The sequence below is a fragment of the Apodemus sylvaticus genome, chromosome 3 (assembly GCF_947179515.1).
Source record: "Apodemus sylvaticus chromosome 3, mApoSyl1.1, whole genome shotgun sequence".
Classification (NCBI taxonomy): domain Eukaryota; kingdom Metazoa; phylum Chordata; class Mammalia; order Rodentia; family Muridae; genus Apodemus; species Apodemus sylvaticus.
The window spans coordinates 72,755,426-72,774,214 of NC_067474.1; the positions used below are offsets into that span (position 1 = coordinate 72,755,426).

The 18,789-nt window shown below is 40.7% G+C and overlaps 1 protein-coding gene across 1 annotated transcript in view; it reads right to left on the bottom strand.

Moving 5' to 3' along the window:
* Positions 1-228: 228 nt before the first annotated feature.
* Shoc1 (shortage in chiasmata 1) overlaps positions 229-18,789 on the bottom strand; it is a 75,584-nt gene continuing 57,023 nt past the window's right edge. Inside the window, exons 18-27 of the mRNA XM_052175502.1 lie at positions 17,154-17,223; positions 15,287-15,465; positions 14,963-15,080; positions 13,341-13,452; positions 12,140-12,261; positions 8,853-8,946; positions 5,238-5,369; positions 4,902-5,051; positions 3,231-4,131; positions 229-664 (exon numbers count right to left, since the gene is read on the bottom strand). Of these exons, the coding sequence (XP_052031462.1) occupies positions 564-664; positions 3,231-4,131; positions 4,902-5,051; positions 5,238-5,369; positions 8,853-8,946; positions 12,140-12,261; positions 13,341-13,452; positions 14,963-15,080; positions 15,287-15,465; positions 17,154-17,223 (1,979 nt within the window). The 3' untranslated portion in view covers positions 229-563. The remainder of the gene's footprint in view (positions 665-3,230; positions 4,132-4,901; positions 5,052-5,237; positions 5,370-8,852; positions 8,947-12,139; positions 12,262-13,340; positions 13,453-14,962; positions 15,081-15,286; positions 15,466-17,153; positions 17,224-18,789) is intronic.

The following is an 18,789-nucleotide window of genomic DNA, read 5'->3' on the forward strand; positions in this document are numbered from 1 at the left end:
GCCACCACTGCCCGGCTACTGCACAGAGCTTCTTTGGCTCCAGTTTTGCCCTGTTGCGGGGTGCTCCTCACTTCTTGACTCCAGCTGTCAGACTGTGGTGGGGGTCAAGAGTGCTTGCTGCCCTGTAGAGGACTGGACTGCGGTTCCTCGCACACGGCTCGCACAGCTCACCAACAGCAGTAACTAAGGCCCCGTGGCTCAGGTGCCCTCAGCATGCACAGTCCGACATGCAGATGCATAGTTTAATAATAAGAAATTAAACCTTAAAAAAAACAAAACTATGATGGGGACTTGGGGTCCTCTGGCCTCAAGTGCGCACACTCCACATGCACACACACAGGTGTAAAAACAGATCTTTAAAAAGACAAAAGCCTTGTGAAGTACACATGCATCTGAATACTTCTAGGGGTCTTATGCTTATGATACAAGCAGACTTGGATATAAACACTGAGGACATGTAGACAGAATAGCATTTTCTGATGTAGAGTCAAGCCTAAATAATTTTGTTACTGGATTGTCACAAGGAGGTAGAATCTGGCAGGTGGCACTGTCCCTGCTCTTTTTCATATAAACTTCAGCCGGGTTTGCCCATCCACTCTTCCAGGGACTTTCTCATACATTAGACGTCGTTTCTTGGGTTGTGGTACTTGTGAGTACATTAAGTCTGTAAAAAGGAGAAAAGAAAACCATTTTATTGGGATAAGTAGATATGAAAAATGTTTTTTAACATGATGCACCTGTCCCCGACAGCTGTTTGTGATCAGTGCTCACGTAGATTGTTGAGTCATTCATCATCCCCAGATTCCATTCTCCTCTTCCGTAAGGTTCTATGAGCTCCAAGGTCTCTCCTGGCTCTAGTGTGTTTAAATACAACCATTGCAAACAAGCAGCTCAGACAGGCTTCCTAACCCTGAAGGGTTCCAACACATCTTCACAAGCTAGCTTTGTTCCCAGGCTCTGTATACCACAGAATTGCTCATATTGTGTCCAGTGTGTTTACATTTTATTAGCTGTTCAGCTTCCACTTCACCGGCTCTATTTCAAAATTTAATCAGTTTATGCATGTGAATTGTGTGAGTGCACATGTGTGTATACTCATGTGCACACGCACATGTGCACAGCTCCAGGCAGCAGCTTCCACACACATGCAGATACATGTGCACATGCATCAGTAAGTGTGCACCCACACATGAACATTTGTGCACACATGCACACATGCCACACACATATACATGCAAAATAAAATTATTCAAAACTAAATGAATTAAAATGTATATAGATATCTGAGAATTCCACCTATATGCCTAAAAGCTTAAATGTCAGAATTAGAAACTTCCTGGAATTTTCTCATTGAGAAAATGGAAGAATTATATAGGGAAGCAGTCCATGTTCAAGAGTCTAGAGAGTGCATGTGTGTAATTGTTCTAGGGTCCAAGGAAGGGGTTTGATCTGGGTCATTTAGGAACCAGCTATATAATAAAGCACAAACGCCACCACCATGACTCACTCTTGTTACGAAAATCAGAACTAAACATCAGGAACCAAACTAACAGCATCCCTGTACATATACTCAGGGGGATTTTATTCAGCTTTAAAAAAAAAATGAAGTAACATTTGCAGAACAATGGCTAGGACTGAAAGCACCTTAAGGGAACAGCCAGGCAATGAAAGATAGCCATGAAGGTTTTTTTTTTTTTTTTTTTTTTTGTAATTTGTATATGAGTGTATGGGGTGACTATGGTGTGTAATCTGTGTATGTGTGTATATGGAGTGTAATCTGTATACATGTGCGCATGGGGTTACTATAGGTCATCAAACTAGGACAGGGACCAGGAGGCCTTCCTGGGGCGGGGCTAAGGATACCAGTGATGAGAAAGCAGAAAGAAGTCTCCTGGACGGGACAACAGAGGAGCCATCAGAAGGCGCTAAGGGCAGGCAGGGGATGAGGGGAGGGTGGAAGTAAGGATTAGGAGGCCCTCTTTTACTAAAATATAGAATGTCAGTTTGGTTTTTTTTCTGGTCCCTTCTCTGATCTTAGGAAGGAGACTCTGAAAAGAGTTTGAGACTTAACTTTCTCTCCAGCCACTACCTTTCACGACACGGTCATATTCATAAGCCTATGAGATCTTAACACTTTGTTCTAGATGTTCAGTCAATGCCATAAGTAAAGACACAGTGAGTAGGGATGAGAAAACAAAACTGTCCTTTTTAAAAGGTGATATGATAAAATGTTCAGTCAAGTCAAAAACATCCATCAAAGAGAAGATAATAGGGGTTCTTACCCCAAAAAGGTAAGCAACTTGTAGAAAAGGTTTACGCGTGTGCGCGCGCGCGCGCGCGTGTGTGTGTGTGTGTATGTGTGTGTGTGTGTGTGTGCACGTGAAGGCTAGAGGACAAACTCAGGTGTTGTTCCTCCTCAGGTACCATTAATCCTGATTTGATTTGAGTTTTAAGACAGAGTCTCTTCCTGGCCTCTTCCTTACTGAATATATTGGACTGGATGACACCGAGCCGCAGATCAGCCTGTTTCTGCCTCCCATTGCTGGGATTATGAGCCATGACCGCAAGGCCAGGCTTTTGTTTCTGGGTATCAAACTTAGGTCCTCATGCTTGCGCAGTAAGCACCATTGTGACTGAGCCCTGAGCAGCCCTCAGCCTTAACAAATGTTAGCCAGGGGAGCGTGTGTGCTTCCCAGACGCTGAGCCCTCTCCGGTCAGGGCCGGCCTCCTGTTTACTTAAGCTTGCTATTTTCATTTTAAATTTCTTCTTCTTGTTTGTTTGTTTATAACATCTTTTCTCTGTGTAGTCCTGGTTCTCCTGGAACTTAGATCAGGCTGGCCTTGAACTCATTGAAATCCCCCTGCCTCTGCCTCCTGAGTGCTATTTTAAGCTTAAGTTGACTATACGGTTCATTTGATACTACAAGAATTTGATATACTTTGTTATACCAATTCACTGAAGTTTGAGTATAGAGCTACCATTTTTTAATATTTTTATTTGTAGTTATGTGTATGTAGTTATTTGCATCTGCATGAAGGTATGTCCCAGGAGACCAGAGGTGTCTGATCCCCAGGAGGTGGAGTTACAGTTGTGTGAGCTGCCCAAAGTGGGTGCTGGGGACTGAATGTGGGTCCTCTGTAAGAGCTCTTAACCACTGTACATCTCTCCAGCCCCTAGCTTTAGCTTTAAAATCATAACTGGAAGTAGTTGTATCAACTATTAATGTTACCTGTTGGTGTTTCGTAATCTCCCCAACTGGATGAAGATACAGGGAACCTTCTCTGTCTTAAGTAGTTTCCAGGTCTTTGGCAGAAATGAAGGCCCTTGGGTCCTCCTTGACTTACATTAGATTCAAAAGCACAGACTGGATCCCAGCTTGGAGCAGTTGGCAGCTCTCTCCAGAAAGACTCCTTAGTCCCAGCATTTGCATTTCTGTATGTGTTTTCCAACTCGTCCCACAGACCTGGCTGATTACTGGAGAAGTCATCGTTTTGAGAGTGCCATTTGTAAGTAGTCTGTTCTGCTCCACAGCTTGGATTGAATGAATAAATCTGTTTTCTACAACTGTTTTTCTTAAAGTCCCAGTGAAGGCGCGATTGGCAGCTCTCTGGTAAAAAGATAGGGGTGGACACTTGCATGTTTCTGGTTCTTTTTGCTTCAGGACAATCTACAAAACCATGAGTGCCTCTCCTCTGAGAATCAGTTAGTGGCATCATGGGTTCACAACTTACTTGTGTTAGGCCCAAAGAAAAGACATCTGACTCTGAATCACTCCGGCTGGGAAAGGAGGGCCAGGTGACTTTCTTTGATTCTGCATTCATTAGGAAAGGGTTATTCTGCACTGTGTCGGGGCCACAGCTGGGGTCTTCCCAGCAGCTGCTCTGACTGTGTGGTGCTGCAGATGGCAACATGAATGGAGTTTCTCTTAGCTCCACAGGAGAAGAGCTTGTGCCTTTCAGCAAGGTCTCGTCATAGGAATAATAGTCATCGTGTTCTTGAATGATAGGAACTGAACTCTGAGAAATAAAGAGATCAGTTTGATTCATATCTTCCTGAAGTGATGAGATCTGAGAAGACTTTGTCATGGTGGGAGAACTAATCTTGAACAAGGAAGTGATGCTATAAAAATGCTGAAAAATTAAAAAAAATAATGTAATAGGCCTAGAAAACAAAGATGATACCTTCCTAAATTCAGAGTCTACACTGAGCTCTGTACTCACAAAAGAAATAATTAAATGCCATTAAAAGAGAACATTGTAATTTGCATCTATTTTTTTTAGCAGCTTGCAGTGGAGTTTTATACTTTTTAAGAGTTTTAATTTCACAACAATTTCAATGGATTTTATTTTAGCTATTCAAATTATACATGAATACTATTCCTTGCTAAGAATTTTAAAATATCACCAATAACTCTAAAGCTCTCTTCCCTATTATGGTAGAAATTCTTTTTTTTTTTAAAGAAGTATTTATTTTCTGTATGTGAGTACACTTTTGCTGTCATCAGACACACCAGAAGAGAGCATCAGATCCCAGTACAGATGGTTGTGAGCTACCATGTGGTTGCTGGGAATTGAACTCAAGACTTCTGGAAGAGCAGTCGGTGCTCTTAACTGCTGAGCCATCTCTCCAGCTCCAGTAGAAGTTCTTGGAAGGGGAAATATAAATGTGTTAATTGAATATTTATGAACACAATATTTCAAAATGCCTTAAAATGTGATAAACTGTGCTGAATTATCTATGGTAGCTAGTGACAATTCTGTATGAAAGTTAGCTCAAGTAAATGACTTCTTTCCTGTGTGAGATCCAAAACAAAAGCAAAGACCTCGTTCAGAAACGCATGTGGTACAATAGGAAGCCGGAACCGGAAGAGGGAAGCCAGGAGCCTGTGGCTCTTACCCACCTTCAGCACTTTGCCTGGAACCTGGGGCAGCAGCTCCTGCAGCTCGGCAGGACTCGCTGTGAGGAGCCAGTGCAGGGACGGTGCTCGGTGCAACATGAGCTGAGCCACCAGTGGGTTTACACAAGGGAAATCAAGTAGGCTCATTTCTTCCTGGAAAACAGTGTGGTGTCAGGACTCTTTTGAGAGTGACCTACTTTAGTCTACAGATTAAAATGTTTGTCGTTAGATTTATAACTCAATTTGGGGCGTGTGGAAAAGTAAGCTCTCAGTAAGGGACTCAGGTAATCATGTCCGTTTGCTTCACAAATGTTTAAATTATACATTAGAAAAAGTAACCTTAGAAGGTGAAACTTCCACCCAGGATTTATCCAACCATTCATGGGGATCTCTCTTCGATGTCATTAAATTGTAGTCTGCAATTTGTCGAATTATTAAAGCAGTCTCTTCTACTCCCGGGGCAATTATAAGCTAAAAAAAAATAATTTTCATATGTTAGATTGCAGGAGACTATGAAGAAGCAAGATGTAGCATTCAGAAATAGTTTGAGATAAAGGGAAAAAAATCTAAGTAGTGAATTTGCACTCATCGTCTTATATATAATTTATTACTCTGTATATGTCAAATGCAAGGTCTTTTATTTATGACAATAACCAAATTAATTTTCTTTCTTTTCTTTTCCAAGAGAAGGTATTTTTTGTTTTTGTTTGTTTGTTTTTGAGACAGGGTTTCTTTGTGTAGCCCTGGCTGTCCTAGACAGCCTTTCTGTAGACATGGCTGGCCTAGAACTTACAGAGATCCTCCTACTTCTGCCTTCCAAGCGCTGGGATTAAAAATGTGCACCACTACCTGGTGACTAGAGGTCTTTTTTATATAGCCTTGGCTGTCCTGGAACTTGCTATGTTGACCACGATGGACTCAAACCTACAGAGATCTGTCTGCCTCTGCCTCTTAAGTGCAGGATTAAGGCATGCACCACCATACCTGACCCCTTTCTTTCAATATTGTATTCTATTATTTAATTTTTGGAATTTATTTTTCTTATTTTCATTTGACACTTATTAAGTCTTTTAAAATTTACTTAGTATTATATTTCATTTATAGAAAAATTATTTCTTCTGTAAGGGTCTCATGTAGTCCAAGCTATCCTTGAACTCATATGTAGCCAAAGGTAACCTTGAACTTCTGATCCTCTTGCCTCTACCTCCCAAGTGCAGTAGCATTATAGGTATGCATGGCTCTATTTCATGTGGTGCTTGAGGCTGAGCCCATGGCCCTGTGCATGCTGGGTACGCGCTCTGCCCTCCAAGCTATATCCCCAGCCTTCTCAAACTTTAGTAATGACATCCAGTCAGAACAGAGAGACACTTAAGCATATTAATGAGTTACTAACAAAGTAATAACAAATTGGCCATGATCACATCCTAAAATCTATATAAAAAAAAAAACAAAAACAAATGAACAAACAAAATGGATACTCTTAGGATGAATCTGAAAAGCCTTTTGAGTAGTTTTTACCTGGACAGAAGCTACCTACCCAGATGTTTGGAATGGATCCCCTGCGTAGTACTCCTATTTTACCCTCAAGTGCTTTCTTTGGGGGACATCTTCTCTGTACTGTGTGCCTGTATCTGAACACAGTGCCATACATATACTTATTTACCACATGTTGGGAAAAGGCTAACCAAGCAGAAGATCCTTGTTTGAATATTCATTTAATTTAATGTATTTATTTAATTTTATTTAACTCCTTATTTATTTATTCAAGGATAACTTTTCTCAGAATTTTATTTTTGTGTGTAGTATCCATCATGAGACTGAAATTTTCAAAAAGATCTTTCTTGATATTTTTAACAGGTTATGATTTGACTTAACTCTATTTAGTAGATGCTTGTTAAATATAATTTTGGTGTTTGAAGCACTGCACAAGATGCCACAGGTTTACAAAGGACCTAGTTCTTACCTCTCAGAGTTGAGCATGCCTTTAATCCCAGCACTTGAGAAGTAGGTTGTGGGGAGCTTTGGGGGCTGGCTTCTAGGAATTTGGCAGGAATTTGACTTTGGACTAGGGCTTGGAAGTAGGCTCAGGATGAATGCAGCTGAGGACGGTGTTCTTTGTATCTTGACTGGTGTGGTTTTTAAAGATTTCTTTCTTTATTTCATGTATGTGAGTACACTGTCGCTCTCTCAGACACACCAGAAGAGGGCATCGGATCCCATTACAGATGGTTGTGAGCCACCCTGTGGTTGCTGGGATTTGAACTCAGGATCTCTGGAAGAGCAGTCAATGTTTTTAACCGCTGAGCCATCTCCCTAGGTCTGGAAGAGTCTTGTTAAGACCCTGAGTACAGTAATCCTGGGACCTTCCCACTATGCTCTGTTTGTTCCTTGACTACTTAATTTATGACTTAGGACTGACCATATTCTTTGTTTGTACCTAGAATGATATAAAAGCGGCCTAGAAAAAAATAAGCCCGCTTCAGCCTCAGCACTCAGTCATGTTACAGTGCTGTCTAATTGTCTTTTTCTTTTCAGTCCTTGCTCCCTCCCTTCAGACCCAGTTGACTGACCGAGCTGACTTGGTCAGTAGGATCTTTGAGTTCAAGGCCAGCCAGGACTATACTCCACAGTAACACTGTCTCAAAAACAAAAGCAGAAGAAAATACCAGAAACAAACACATCACACCCCAATAAAGGTATAGGGAGTAATGGGGGAGGGCTGTGAGATTATCGAGGGTATGGCTGGGGCAGGTTTCCTCAAGACGCCATGTTTGAAACCCAGCTCTAAGAGACAGGCAGCAGGATTCCTGGGGAAGAAAGGCCAGATGACACCTCCTCATTGGCTGAGTACGATTGGGTGGGAGTTTCTGGAGCAAATGATTACCTGGGACTAAATTTTGAATCCACTTAAATTTTGACTCTATTGTGAATGAAGCAGGAAGACACGGAAGGTATGTGAGCAAGACAACTTATCAATAAATAGTCTTCTACTTGGCACTGTGCTGGGAGTAAACAGACAAGCTCCTCGCCTTCAGAACCTACTGTCTAGGGAGCAGATTCCTACAGCTGCATCTCAGCAATGGGATTGTGTCCGCATATGGGGATAAGGGAAAGTAGAAGGTGATCCTTTAGGAAAGCATTTTAAAAATCTGCATGAGAGTGATGGGCACCTGAACAAGAGAAGCAGAGGTGGGCGTGGAAGACTCTAGAAGCCACAGCCACACAGAGAGGGCTGTGCCACTCAACCTGTGGAGACCTCCAACCGGCTGACAGAATACAGGTGCAGATCTTAAATGTAAGAAGGATTTCAAGAACTATACTCATAAACTACAGCAAGGCTGTGAGAATATCTGAGTTCTTAAATAAAGGAAATGGAAATGATAATAGAAAAGTAACTATCCCTGAATTCAGACAAATGCCGACATTTAGAGTGGGACACTAAGAAGAGGCCAGACAAGGAGCTCACCAGGACACATGACCCCACCAGAATGTCTGCAGCTTTCAGAAATAACTTGTTTTAGTCAAAGGACATTTATTTTTCCTTATATCCTGACTTGGTTTTTTAAAGTTCTAACTATGGCTTGATTTTAAATGAACTACAGCATCACTATTATTTTGTTTTTTTGAGACAGTCTCATTTTATAGCTCCCTAGCTGGCTTTGAACTCGCCATCTTTATGCCTCAGTCTCCTGAGTGCTGAGGTCACAGGTGCACATACCAGACTTAAAGGTTTTGTCACTTCTTATTTGCTTTGTATTTATGTGTGTATGTAAACAAACACACACAAACACTTTTAAAACAAGTTCAAAGGTAAATATATTTTATAATTTGACCCTGCTCTTTATTGGCTCTAAAGGAACTGTGTCTGTTTACTATTTCGTTTCACTAGACACCTGTGTTCAAGTTTTACTTTAGTTTATAAACCCAACATATAAATGTATAGGAAAGTAATACCTTTACATCCAGTTCGTCAGATTTAAGGCCCGAGGAAACCAAAGCTGCATAAATCTGTGCAAGGTGATGAAGTGTCTTTCCTGTAAGATGGTACCTAAGAAGAATTTTATTATTATATGCTTATTCATTAGACATTTTACTACAAGCAAGTCCACCTCTCTGCACTTACTCTACCCTCCCTGGAAAAGATATTCCCACCTCCTGTCTTTAACCCTGCTATTAAGTCTAGGGATGTGAGGCTGTGTGGAGGGAGATGAGGGCTGAGGAGAGGAGTCCTACTATCCTGTTCTTATCTCCAGTGATGAACTAGGTTAGACACATAGAGTACTCCATCTCAAGTCCAAGGGCAGGACACCACCATGAGTACCTTTCCCCTTCAGCAGTTACCAGCCAGGCAACTGCTGCCCTGTGAGAGCGTGGCTCTGCCTTACCACTCACATCTAAGAATATTTACATGATAAGTAAAAACAGGTTAGGGTCTTCTGCTATTCTCCCTGTATTTCAATTGAACCACAAAACTATATATAAAAGTAATATAAAAACAACCTTAGAAAAACTTCCAGATAAGTAATTTATCCAAAAAGTTGCCAAGCTTTGGGTGAAACTTAAAAATCATTTATAAGTACCACTGAGCATAAAGTGTCTCACAGGACTTTTTATCTTCAAGGTAACAGTGTTAAAGCACAGACCACAGCTTTCATTTTGCAGTGCAGGTGGAAAGGGATAAGTGACTTGCTGGGGCTGTTAACAGAAAAGGAGTTAAGAGCCAAGGTGTTTAGACTCTCAGACTCCAGCATGTATTTGTTCTCATAAGATAACAATTATACAGAAAGAGTTTGGTAAACTAGGAAATAAGAATAGCATCAAGGAAAAAAAAAGTGGTGGTGGCAGGGGGAATCTCTATGAGTTCAAGGACAGTCTGATTGGTACAGGGTGAGTTCCAGGACAGTCAGGGCTACACAAAAGAAACTTTATCTCGAAAACAAACATACAAACAACAATAATTCCCAGCAATTATCTGTTAATGGGATGATGCCCTCTTCTGGTGTGTCTGAAGATAGCTACACTATACTCATATACATAAAAGAAATAAATCTTAAAAAAACAGCATCAAGAAAGTGAGAAAAAAAGTCAGAGGCAATGACAAATACATTGATACCTTCTTTACCAACCAATTTAAAGGACTTCTAAAGCTTACTGCGAGTTAGGCGGGATGCGGTACTACAGGGATAAAAGTGAGGGAAACTGGGTAGCAATTTGGTAGGAAGGACAACTCACTCCATGAACAACTTCTGAGCATGTAACAGATAAAAGCAGCAAGCTTTAGAACAAGTACTCCAAAGAACCAAAACAGAGGAGAAGAAACAGAGAGGTAAGCAGTTCACAGGATGGAAAGGGTCCATGAGGGAGTTCTGAGGAGAGATGGAGGAGAAAACACAGTAAGTGCCTGGGAACCGGTCCTAAAGGCCTGAGTGCACCTTCTCTCTAGGAAACAGTTGAGAGGGAGAGAGAACCGGGCTAACGGAAGGCAGGAAAGCCCAGCCTGCAATCCAGCTGGGTCCTATCCCAGGACCTCACATGCAGGCCACAGTGTGAGTAGGTATCTAGGAGCTCAGTAAAGGGTGTGTGTGTGTGTGTGTGTGTGTGTGTGTGTGTGTGTGTGTAAAGTGTTTGTGTGTATTGCATATGGAGCCAGAAGTTAATGACCTTTCCTCATCCTCTTCCTCCCCTCCGCTTCCCCTCCCCGCTCTTCCTCCTTTTTTTTTTTTTTTTTTTTTGAGACAGGGTCTCATTATGCAGCCCTGGCAGGTCTGGGACTTTCTATGTAGAGCTCACAGAGATCTACCTGCCTCTGGCTGGGATTATGCGGTTCTCTACTGTGCCTTAGAGCCAGAGTCAGTGTCTTTAGTGTCACTTCTTAAGTGCTGTCTCTATTGCTTTGTAATTACGGGCTCTGTAATTGTCCTGGAACTTGCCAGCCAGGCTAGGCTGGCAGCCGGGAAGCAACAGGGACCCACATGCTTTTGCTTCCCTAACACTGGGATTAAAATGCAGACCACCATGCCTGACTTTTTTCTTCAACATAGGATTTAAACCTAGGTTCTTGGATTTGAAGTCAGTTCCTTGTGCCAAGTACTTTACTGGCTCAGTTGTCTTCCTAGACCCTCAGTAAAGGCTTTCCGTAGGAGCAGAACAATCAGATCTTGGCTTTAGGGACATCAACTGAGTATATGACACACCACTGAAAGGAACCCAGGTTGTATGGAGAAAGAATAATAGCTGGTAGTGTAACAACATGAAATAAAATCAAAGCTGAGGTCTTGGTACTATAAATACAGAACAACTGGATAGGAGGCAATGCCAAAAATTGCTCAAGGACAAATAAGAAGTACAGGTTTGAAGGGGTCAGAGAACATGCAGTCAGTTCCTACCTAAACACGCCAACTTTGAGAGTCTGCAGAATATGACGGTTGAAATATTTCCTAAAGAATTAGAGATTTGCCAGGTGGTGGTGGCCCATGCCTTTAATCCCAGCACTTGGGTGGCAGAGGCAGGCAGATTTCTGAGTTCGAGGCCAGCCTGGTCTACAGAGTGAGTTCCAGGACAACCAGGGTTACACAGAGAAACCCTGTCTTGAAAAACCAAAAATAAATAAATAAATAAATAAATAAATAAATAAAATTAAATAAAAAAAATTAAAAAATTAGAGATTTGAGCTAGACAGATGGCTCAGTGGTTAAGAACAACGACTGTTCTTCCAGAGGTCCTAAGTTCAATTCCCAGCAACCACATGGTAGCTTACTACCTTATCTGTAATGAGATCTGATGCCCTCTTCTGGTGTGTCTGAAGACAGCTACAGTGTACTTATTTATAATAATAAATAAGTCTTAAAGAAAAAAAAGGATAGGAGATACAATGATGACTCAAGCCATTGTCTGGACAGGACATTTTCTAATGTTTTGGTTATCAAAGTACAGGAGGAAGTTATGTGTTCGATTTATTAACATGATTTTAGATGAGGTTTAAAAGTGATTTACCATTTAGCAAAGAAGCCCAAGATGACAAAGAAATAAAACACTTAAAGCGATAATGCTTAATAGGATGGGGTAGGAGGGGATGATCTGAACAGAATGCCCAAGACAGCGTGTGTCACCTGTCTCCATCCCCAGAGTCCCTCAGTTAAAGCACATTAGATGAATAACGTGACGGGACGTGAGCGTCTGTGTGCAGGGAGGACTGACTAAAGACTCTGACTATGACTAGGGATTGAGAAGCGTTTGCCTACTGTGAGTTTAATGTTTCCTTGGAATATAGAATTATCCAGCAACAGCTATACTGGAACGACAGTGCCATTAGTCTCATAATGATATTGTCTGATGCCTTCTCATGATGTAACTCTTCTAGGTCCTATAAAAGTAAAGAAAATGAAGATACATTAGGTTGATTACTGCTTAAAAACTTCAATAGTCTGGCATATAAAAGATAGCTTGTGAGGCATAGGTATGGTTTCCTATTTCATATAAAAATTAAAATCCCATGGAAACGGAGAGAGCTGCAGTGGACATAAAACAACTGACAGCCTCAGCAGGGAGCCCAAGAGACCACGCAACAGCAGAGTCAGTGTTCCCGTGATGGCAGAGGCTTTTGTGGGCTGAGACATGGCTACTCTGGGCAGCAGAAAGCACATTTGAAAGCCTATGGACTAACCTGTTGGTGGTGCAACGGAAACGCCCTGTAAGCATGGTGGCCTGAGGTAAGCCCTGGAGCCTGCCCTCCCAGGTCTCTCCATGACTGGACCCTCTTGCCCTTTACTAAGAATTTTGATAAAGTGTATAATTCATGACATGTCCTTTTTCTAACAGTAAGTTCTATGACTATGGGTTAAGACATTTCTTCCAAGTCAACAAATAATTTGGAATTATAAATATTCAAGGCACATGGCATCTTTAAAGATCCAGGACTTGAACTTTCCTATTATATCTTTCTTATATTGTAATGTTTATTCATCAAATCAGAGTGTACTTTACCATATTTACCAATAATTTATAGTCTCTGTATCATCAAACCTGATTTCTCATCTCCATTTCCTTGCAACTGGTACTTCAATCATGCAAACATATAAAAACATTCTTTCAAGAATTTATATGCATCTTAAGTACCCACATAGTTGTATGTATTATTTATTTATTTACATCCCAAATGCTGCCCCCCTCTCCACACAGTCCCTCTCCTATGCCCCTCCCACTTTCCTTTGAGAGGGTGGAGCCCACCCAGGCGTCCCACCACTGTGGCACATCAGGTCTCTGCCAGGTTAGGTGCATCCTCTCAAACTGAGTTGTATGTATTTTAATATGTGTGATTTTCTATGTTTAACATATTTTAATGTGATAATTTCATACCTTTAAACATATTCATTCTCCATCCTTATGCTAATCTCTCCCAGACCCACTTTCCACCCAAGCTTCCATTTGTTATTACAGTTTTACCTGCACAACTACAGCAGTGTGCTCATCAACTGTCACCACTACATAACACTCTGTACTTCCAAAGAGTCTCAGCGACCCACAGCAGCACCTCTCCACTAGTGTGATGTTATAGCTGCAAAAGACAACATTCTTCAGTGAGAATCATGCCATGGCCAAGAGAGCTCTTCTGAGTGTCCAGCTGCCCTTCTGAGTATTCAATTATGGGAGGTACTGTTTTCCTTTCATAATTCAAAGTATTCTTTGAAGAAAATTGTGATTTCTTCAGTATATAAAAGAGACTAGAAGCCTTTCTCCTCTAATCTATACCTGCTCACTTGGAAAACTTCTGGTGCATTTTCTATTGGTTTTACCTTGAGTTGTGTTCATCTCTTTTTACATTTCTATTTATTCGTTTTATTTATTACAAATTGAACTTTTAATTTTTATGTATGTTTATGTGTGTGCATGTGCATGCATGTGCATGTGCCTGTGTGTGTATGAATGCATTACATTACAGTGCCCATGGAGCCAGAACAGGGCACCAGACTCCCTTGGCTCACCTGGAGCTGGAGTTACAGGTATTTATGAGCTTGCCCAGCCTGGGTGCTGGAACCAAACTCTGGTCCTCTGCAGGTATTAATTAGCTGAGTCATCTCTATGCTAATTTCCTTTTTTCCTTTTCCTTTTCTTTCTTTCTTTTTTTTTTTTTTTACAATGATAATCCTTTTAAAAAGTATATGCTATATTAGTAGTTGTGCTGAATATTAGTATGTCTTCTACCATTACAAATGTCTTTACCAAAAGAAAATGTCTTAACCAATTTATCCTACTTCTTATAAAATACAAATACCACATCAAAAAATTATAAAATCACTATTTATCAGAATTTTCATCTTCTTTTTAAATTGACTTACTTTTGGAGGTCAAGTTGTTGCTGGGGGTTAAATTCAGGGCCTCACAAATACTAAGTGGTCTCACACACACATACTAAGGACACGCTACAGCTGAGCTACAACCCAGCTCCCACTGTACACGAAGTAACAGTTTTTTGATGAATGCCTGGTAACCTTTCAAATGAAAGTACCCACTATTGATTTGGATTTTATCTGAAGTAATAATCCAATTATCCTTCACTGACACACACTTCAGTATTCCTGTGTGCTGTGGCACACTATTTTTGAATTTAAAGCATTCAATGTTGGTATTACCTCAAAAATAATGACCTGAAAACCCAACCATCCATTCAGAACGTCATAATCCTGTTCCATGCTGTTTTTAAGCAGAAATTCTCATTCTCGATTTTGCAAATGGCTCAAATCTTTGAACATGTAATTTATAGAAAAATAACACATGTCTATATGTGCTGGTAACAAGAGAAATTTAAGTAAAATGCAAATTTAAAGAAAAATTAATTTTTATTTTGCTCAAACATTAGTAAATATCATAAAATTGTTTAATAGTTAAGAGTTTAGGAATTAGAAATATAAATTGATATACTCTTTGGAAAGCAGTTCTTATATATTCTAGTCTTGGGTCAGAAAGACTAGAATATTCAAGAATATAATAAACTAGAGTACAACATGCGAGGCACACCATTTAACTTACGGAACAGATACACATAAGACCAACAACTAAAACCTTACGTAGACTCCAGCAGCCGGAGTATTTCTGGAGTATTAAGAAGTCCTTCAGATGCAAAAAATACATATGGAATCGGAATTTCCAAGAGAAATCCACCAAATGGATCCAGCGAGGCGTGTCCTGAGTAAGAGAGTTACATGCTCACTTTCTCTTTGCCACACCTTTCCCTTTTTTCTTAAACAGCAGTAATGCAGGCGCGCGATAAAGTTCTACAAACACAGTATTTACTCTATGAATAGCAATAGGAACAAAGAAAAGTTCTCCAGTGAAAAGGACCGTCCTGCTCTAGTGGAGCCGCGGGGCAGGACGCTGGCTTGTCTCCTTACTCTGCAGAGCTGTGTCTGGAACAGCAACTTTAAAGGCCAGGAAGGGTATGTCCAACCGCTGGCAGTGCTCGGCCCAGCAAGAGTGTCCCACGTGGTTGTACTCCACCACGAGCGAGAAGCTGCTCCAGGGGAAATCCGCTCCGATGCTGTGACTGTGCACGACCACACAGGCATGCGTACTGGAGACAAAAGTGGCCAAGACGGGGGAATTACACTTGTGCCACTCCTCAGCTGGAGCAGTCAAGATGGCTCCCGTGCTCGCCTGACCTCTGCCTCCACAACTGGGAAAACATCAGCACACTTACTGCTCATTTCTTGTGACTGCGTTTATCTCATCTTATCTTTCTTTCTTTCTTTTGTTGTTGTTGTTTTGATTTTGGATTTTTAGACAGGGTCTCTCTGCATAGCTCTGGCTGTCTGGAACTTGCTATGTAGACCAGGCTGGCCTCAAATTCACAGAGCTGCCTGCCACTGCCTCCAGAGTGCTGGGATTAAAGGCATACACTACCATTTTATCTTTTTCTCTGATGATCAAACTTTAAAAAAATACCAGAATATACAATATGTCATATGTATGAGTCTCAAATGTAACTGATGTTATTACTATCAATAATAGATGTCAGCATGAAAAATCTGCCTTGCCTCACCAATGCTAAGGCTTAGTGTTGTAAACTGCATAGGAGGGTGTTTTCTGACTACTGCCAGATGGAACTGTTTCTTCTCCACAGCCTCTCGTGTGTTTAACAAAGACAAAGGCAGTGGGCACAGCAGTGTAAGCATTGCTTCTCAACATCTTCAAGTGAGACTGAACTACTGTAACTAAACTCTACTACTGCTTTCCATCCAGATCAATCTAGAGGTTAAAAGTGTGTGTGCTGGGGCTGGAGAGATGGCTCAGTGGTTACAAGCACTGACTGTTCTTCCAGAGGTTCTGAGTTCAATTAATAGTAACTACATGGTGGCTCACAACTATCTGTGATGGGATCTGATGTCCTCTTCTGGCATGTACCATATATATACAAAAAATATACATACATATAAAGATTAAAAAGTGTTTATGCCTAGTTTTTGTGGACTTCTATTTTATTTATATTTCTTTTCATTATTTGGATCCCAATACTAGAAATAATTTCTATGTGAAATAAGGCAAGATAAAGACATTGAAAAACACAGTGCTGGGCCTATTATTAATTAATTAGCAGACCCTTCAGAGGACAAAGGGAGATAGGACAAGTCATGCCAAGAAACTGAAGAAAGACTAGGCTGTGTTAAGAGGGTTTTTTTTTCTTCTTCTCCTTTCCCTTCCCTTCCCTCCTCTCACCTCCCTTCCCTCCCCTCCCCTCCTTCCCCCTCCCCTTCCCTTCTTTCACCTCCCCTTCCCTCCCTTCCCCTACTCTTCCCTCCCTTCCCCTTCCCTTCCCTCCCCTAGCCCTACCCCAGCACATCCACACTCTGCACTCCCACAGGGTTTCTCTGGAGTTTTCTTCTTCAAGAGTCCTGGCTGACCCCCTGCCTCTGCCTCCTGAGTGCTGAGTGCCCAGTTTTGTTTCTATTCTAACAACAATGGTGATGATAATTTGGAGATATTACAGTAAGATTGAGCTAAGTCCCCGGATGCTTACTTTACTAACTACAAGACTATGTTGGGAGTTAGAATGTTCTATGTTAGGCATTTTGCACAAAGAGAGTAAAACTGTGCATTTCAGGTTTCCTTAACCTGAACTTCCTGGGTGTTAGGGATCAAACCAAGGCCTGACCCTGGCCTGTGAGCACTCCACCACTGAGCTACGGCCTAGACACCAGGAGGAACTTTCTTTGGAAACTTCCCTGTGGAACTATACTGTACATTAAAAAAATACAACTTTACCCTTTTAAAGCACTGGTAGTTTCCAGAAAATCTTTTCTCTCATTTGAACGTAAAACAGTCATTGTTAAGCCTGTTTGGAAAAAAAGAAAAAAAGGGAGTTTTCTTTCAACAAGATTTGTCTTTTTCAGTTTTGTTATATTTTTTTCCAGTGTCACTCTCATCAAAATGAACTAAAAATCTGTAAACAAGGAAATTACTTGAAATATGATTTTCCAGATTATAGGTCTAAGTCAGACTCTTTCTTTCTTTCTTTCTTCCTTTTTTTTTTTTTTTTGTTTTTGTTTTGTTTTGTTTTTTTGAGACAAGATTTCTCTGTGTAGTCCTGTCTGTCCTGGAACTCACTCTGTGGACCAGGCTGGCCTTGAACTTAGAAATCCACCTGCCTCTGCCTCCCAAGTGCTGGGATTAAAGGCGAGCGCCACTACAGCCCTGCTTGACTTTCTATTAGAAATAGACTAAGTCTATTTCTATTTATCAGAAAGCTTAAAACATATACGATATTTCTGGTATGTACACAGAGATCATAACAATCTAAACTTTTTATGCCACACAAAAGTGGTCAGACATTCAATTTTAAAGCAGCCATACTAAATACTCATTGCCTGTACATTTAAACTTATTTTGCCCCAAATCATAGATTCTTATCTTTTTCTCTAACCAAAGATGTGAGTACATAACAAAATCAGCAAGGGAGTGATATTGATTCAACGTGATATGAGTGTGTGTATGTGTGTGCGTGTGTGCATTTCTCTATTGACCTTGTAAGAAACACAAGACCTACTGGGCAACAGCCATTTATGATTTTTAATTTTAATTTTAAGTTCTTACTAGTGTTTATAAATAAAATATAAACTTCAAACACTGTATCCTTACAGCCATTAGCTTATTTCTGGTTGGCATAACTAATTAAAGAATAATTAAACCAAGTCTAAATTAATTCTGTATTCTATTAGTGCACTTCAGTCAGTTGTAAAGTTCACAAAGTTATTGTACAATAACAGCATATTAATGATTAACCATTATATGTAATATTTCTTGGTGATATATAGCTTTGGTAACAATAAGGATGAGTACTATTTCTTAATATAGTTCATAAGGTAACTCATAACATCTAAAGTCTAAGCAAGTGCATATTAGCTCTGGTCCTAAAGACAAATTAGAAACATGGTAAGTACTTTACTAGATCTCTAAATATGTGGACAGTGAAACCAGATTTTTTTCCCCTATCATTAGACAGACAAACACACCATACATAGACACACACAGACACACACAGTCAGATACACACACACACACACATACTACACATACACACATACCACACAACCACACATACATACCACACACACACACATCACACACAACCACACACACAACCACACACACATACCACATACACATACCACACACATACCACACACACACACACACCACATACACATACCACACATACATACCACACACACATACCACACACACACACACACACACACACACCACACACATACCACACACACACAAAACCACACACACATACCACACACACACACACACACCACATACACCACACACACCACATACAACACACACACACACCACATACAACACACACACACACCACATACACACATATACA